A 5,352-nucleotide genomic window follows, 5' to 3' on the forward strand; every position below is an offset into this window, starting at 1 on the left:
TATTAATTAAAATTCGTCATATTTTATTCGTTGAATTAATTAGAAAAAAAAAAAAACACTTTATTTTATATTCTGTGAATGAATTAACGAATAAAAGATTAAATTTTTGTTTTTTGAATATACAAGTACCGTTTATTTTAAAAAAGATATTTCTTTACAATAAATAAATAACAATGTAAAATGTTTTGTGTACGAGACGTAAAATGACAAACAATTTGTCATGAATTTTTACAAATGAAAAATAATGAAATTTCTCCAATGGTTTAGATTTATTTTACTGTTAGTGTATTCTTACCATGTGTGTACTCGTAAACACGTATCTATGTCGAATTGGTAACAACCAACGAATTTCTAATCAAATTGTTAGTACCGAAAAAAAAAAAAAAAAACAGTTTAGTTATAAGTTTAAACCATACATATACGATCAAATAATAATTCTTGGTAAGTTTGGTGAATTAGAAAGTATTTTGTGGATAGGTAAAAAAAAAATAAATAAATAAAAAGAAAAGAAGAGAAATGGAAGCAAATAAAAGAAAGAAATGGGTAGAGAAGAAACTTAAAAAAAAAAAATAAAATAAAATAAGAAAAAATATAACCCAAAGAAGAAACTTCGAGATGAGGAATAGAAAGTGGTTTACGAAGCTTGTGAGAAACAATTTATGATTGTGATGGTAGAGTAGGGATAGAATAATTATAATCCCTTAATAAATAAATAAATATTTTTTATATAAAAAAAAAAATAAGAAAAATAAAGAAGCAAAGAGTAAAGAGATTGACAATTGGTCAATGAGATTTTTTTGTGACCATAATTGTTGGATGAAAAATAGCAAAACTCTCGGTTTGTAACACCTGCTGCTTCTGCTGCTGCTGCTGCTGCTGCTGCTTGACGGAATTCACGTTGCGTCTGGACCGATTTCAAGATACGCCGGCACGTTTTATGATATTCGAGAGGTAAAAAAGGAACCGTCTCGTGAATATGTGTGTCATTAGGTCAGTCGACTTACCAATACACATACACAAACACACACACACACACACCATCATTCCTCGCGAAAGGAATCCTTCTCTCTCTCTGTCTCTCTCTTTCTTTCTTTTTTCTTTTATAAAGGTAAAAGAAAAATGAAAAAAGAGAAGTAGACGATACGACAAAGATACCAACTACCAAAAACAAAAAATATATAAAATAAAATAAAAAACCAATGGGGAACGGGTATGATACGAAGTGGGATGGGAAAATGATTCGACAACAACTTTCATTCGTATTTTTCTTTTTTTTTTTTTGTTTTTCTTTTTGCAGAACTAAACTAATTTCTCGATAATCGGAAATTCGAGAAATTTGAATGCGCACGAAGATTTACGAACTACCTACTCTCGTAGCATGAATAATTAGTACGATTTAGTAAACTAATGTGTTACCTTTCTTTTTTTTTCTTTTTTAGAAAAATAAAACGCTCAACTTCGAAACTTTCTTATTAGTTCCTAGTAACAAACTGACATATAAAATGGTGGAATAAGGAAAACTATTGATGATCTACTTATAAAAGACACAACTCGTCATTGCCACGCCGTTTTGCATCGAACGACGATAGGATTTGTGGCGCATCCGCGAACAGGTGTATATGCATCGCACGAAACGCGTATTGTCGGCCAACGTGGCACTTAAACTTACCTGACGACACACTTTTCTCTCTTTCTCCGATCATCCTCTCTCGGACCCTTTTTCTTCTTCTTCTTCTTCTTCCTCTTCTTCTTCTTCTTCTTCTTCTTCTTCTTCTTCTTCTTCTTCTTTCCCCACCCCACGGATCTTTTTAACAACCTCAATCACTTGTTTTTCTTTCTTTTTAATCAATTTTTATTTCATTTGTCAACACTAATAAATATAAATAATCATTTAAATATTAACAACAATTTAATATGAAATTTATTACAAATTCAAATTTGTTTTGCGAGAAAAAATTAATATTTATTTTCAATTAAATAATCTTAATTATATATATATATATATATACATATATGTATATAGTGTGTGTATATTAATAAAATGCTGCGATGTATAAATGTGTTATCGCGTAAAATCAATCGTCGTTGTTTAAAAGAAATTTAAAAACAAAAAAAAAAACAAAAACAAAAAAAAAAGATAGGGCGAACGATGTTACGCGAATTAACAACAAATCGCGTTGTCTTTGCCAGTCGTCGTGAGTCGAGTCAAAAAGATTCGAGTCAAAATTAAATAAATAAGAAAAAGAAATTAATAGAAAGAGAGAGAGAAAGAGAGAAAGAAAGAAAGAAATAGAGAAAGAAAGTGAGAAATGGAAGAACTAAAGAAAGATAAATAAATAATGTAATAATAATAATAAAAGAGAAATTAATTTTTGTAAAACTTTGGTTAAATTCGTCGTCTTCGTCGTCGTTGATGATGATTTGACGTCTCTTAAAGTATCGTCGATAAATAAATGAAATCATTGTCAATTTGTTCTAATCCAAGTTGGTCAGTAATCAACCGTAAATATTTGAATAATTTTCACTGAATTTATAAACAACAATTGTTTCTATTTGAGTAATCGTCATAGTTGGTCCTAGTCGTCGTAATAGTAGTCGTCACTTGTTACACATCGAAGAAACACGTATTAAGTCTTATTATTGTTAATTAATTTGATAAATAATGAAGAGAGATTTTTCATGTTAATTTTGTTCGCGTCAAGACACCTTCACATCACCGTAAAGATCGGCGTAACCTCTGTACGGTAAATCGAGAATTTCATTATTTTCATCTTCATTCGTGAAACTTCGTTTCTTACGATGATGATGACCGACTTCTTGTGCGTAAACAACGTGATGTCCACCACCGTCATCACCGCCACTGGCTAATTTCTTAACGGCAATAATTATTGACAGCATCAGAGCAAGACCGGACACCATTAGTGCCTTCAACGTTAACAAACCGAGTGCACCGAATCCCATGGTTGCCAACATTTTACCTGACGTAATGACAAATATATATATATATATACGATTATTTTTATCAGAAGAAAATACATTCAGTGATTTAATTAATACTTTAAAAAAGATGATTTTATTTATTTTTACCCATCATCAGAGCCAATATCATCATTCCACCTCCACCCTTTTTACCACCGCCCCCGCCACCTCCTCCACCGTAGCCTCCTCCTCCTCCGAGACCTCCTCCTCCTCCACGCCTAGCTGTTGAGTGTAAAAAAATAAAACAATCCTTCTTGTATTAAACGTATTCTTTTTTTTTTTTTACAGATTATATTATTATTTATATATATATATATATATATAAACAAACAAACAAACAAAATAATTTTATGAACAAACCCTCGCCGTTCGAAGATGCTGCAGTCAACGTATTTTCAAAAATGGTGTCAAAATCAGCCGGTAATAATTTCGGTAATCTAACCCTCAATTCTCTTCCTTCGAGAAATTGCAGTAATGGCGTCATACTACCGAATCCTTTGAGAAATCTTCCTTTTCTCGTATTAATATTATTAGGATCTTTAACTTCGACCAAATTAATTCCATCGAATATTTCTATGTCCGGTTGTTTGCTGGAATTTTTCAAAAATTGTTGTACAACTTTACGAACGATTCTAACACCTTGACATGATACCGACAGATTTTTCGTTTCTTCTTCTTTCGTACAATCGTTCGACAAATCCTTCCAAACGTTTGTAAAATCTTTCGATGATAATATGCCACGTTCGTTGTAATTGTTACTGTTGTTATAGTTGTTGTTGTTGTTGTTGTTGTTGTTGTTGTTAGCCAATACGTTTGACAAACAAAATGTTATCGCGAGTATTAATAACAAATTATGACCGATTGACGGTGATGTCCAACACCGTGTCAAGGACATTTTATTTTCTCCTTGTTCCTTCTTCTTCGATTAACAAAAAAAAAAAAATTATGACCGTCTAAACTTATCAACACTAATAATAATAATAATAATGATAATAATAAAAATATAACCGAGTGATACTGCGGAACCTACGGTGGAGGTCCGAGTGATGCAGCAGAACGCTCTGCAAATCCTATTTATATAGATCTTAGTGCACAGACGGTGATCGTAGAAGGATGAAAAAAATGGAAAAGAAGAGAATAAAGAAGTATCCCTCTCTCTCTCTCTCTCTCTCTCTCTCTCTCTTTCTATCTATCTCTCAAGGAAACGAACGAACTATTACTGACCGTTCTCCGTTCTCTAACTAACTATCTCTCTCTTTATCATTGCAACGATGCATTTAACTTACATTAGTTTTCGTACTTTATTATAAAATAAGATCCTTATCCTCCATCCTTCCTCGTCTAATGTGCAATGTTTTATTTTTGAATAAAGCGTTTTAGAGCGTTACGGGCAAGCATTTGTGCATAAATAGAGAGAAACATAGACACACACACACACACACACACATATGTATATAAAAGTGTATATATAGACTTGCTTTTGCTAAATGAGTCTGTGGTTTAGCATTTTTTGTTGTTGCATTTTTTTCCAATATAAATTTCTTTCCTATCCCCACCCACCACCCCTTTCCCATATCACTCTCTCTCTCTCTCTCTCTTTCTCTCTCTTACTCTTCTTATTATTTTCTTTAACTCTCTTTCCCTACCCGTTCACATTCTACTTATGAAAAGGGGAACGTAACAAAAGCTAAGCGGTTTGTTTCTAGATCAATCGTCAACATTCAAATCAAATTAAACAACAAAAATATTCTTGTTTCTATCATCTTCGTTAGATTTTCCCCCTTTCCTATTAAATTTTCTATTTAACATTCCCTTTCCTGATACTAGTTCTCTATTAATATACTAATTATCATCTGGTAACATGATTTTTCTTCCTGTTAGTGGAGCGGAAGAAGAAGAGAGCGACTCGTACCAATTACGAATACCAACCAATAATAATCGTACGATGAGCGTGTAATGATCACGAATGAAAATTTCTTAACCGATTCAACCTCCCCTCCCCATTCCCATTCCTCTCCGCATGCATCCATGGAGATTTTCCAAACGGATGTTTATCAATGTTTCTCTCATCTTCGAAGGGGAAAGGTATGGGGAACAGAAATAAAAAAATAGGCTTACTTTCTCGAAGATATCGATCGATTACCGATTCTTTCTTATTTTACTTCATCGATGAAGTTAACAACAAAAAATTAAACTATTCGTTTTTTTGTTTTTTGTTTGTTTTGTTTTTTTTGTTAGCAGCAGCAGCAGCAGCAGCATGAGAAGATAACCCATACGATCATGGTCGATGGTTAAAAGTCAACTGACAATGACTCGAAAGAGATCTGACTTGGGGAATTTAAGAAATCCAGGTAGGTTAGGGGTGGGGAGAGA

General features: G+C 32.5%; 1 protein-coding gene across 1 annotated transcript; it reads right to left on the reverse strand.

Moving 5' to 3' along the window:
* Positions 1–2,697: 2,697 nt before the first annotated feature.
* LOC107064742 (uncharacterized) lies at positions 2,698–3,874 on the reverse strand. The gene is made up of 3 exons (XM_015317753.2): positions 3,340–3,874; positions 3,088–3,201; positions 2,698–2,978 (listed from the first exon to the last, which is right to left on the reverse strand). Exons 1-3 carry the CDS (start codon positions 3,872–3,874, stop codon positions 2,698–2,700), a joined length of 930 nt encoding a protein of 309 aa, XP_015173239.2.
* Between the last annotated feature and the right edge of the window lie 1,478 nt (positions 3,875–5,352).

This window comes from Polistes dominula, unplaced genomic scaffold (assembly GCF_049000335.1).
Source record: "Polistes dominula isolate Pdom_NZ unplaced genomic scaffold, Pdom_raw_medaka contig_24, whole genome shotgun sequence".
Classification (NCBI taxonomy): domain Eukaryota; kingdom Metazoa; phylum Arthropoda; class Insecta; order Hymenoptera; family Vespidae; genus Polistes; species Polistes dominula.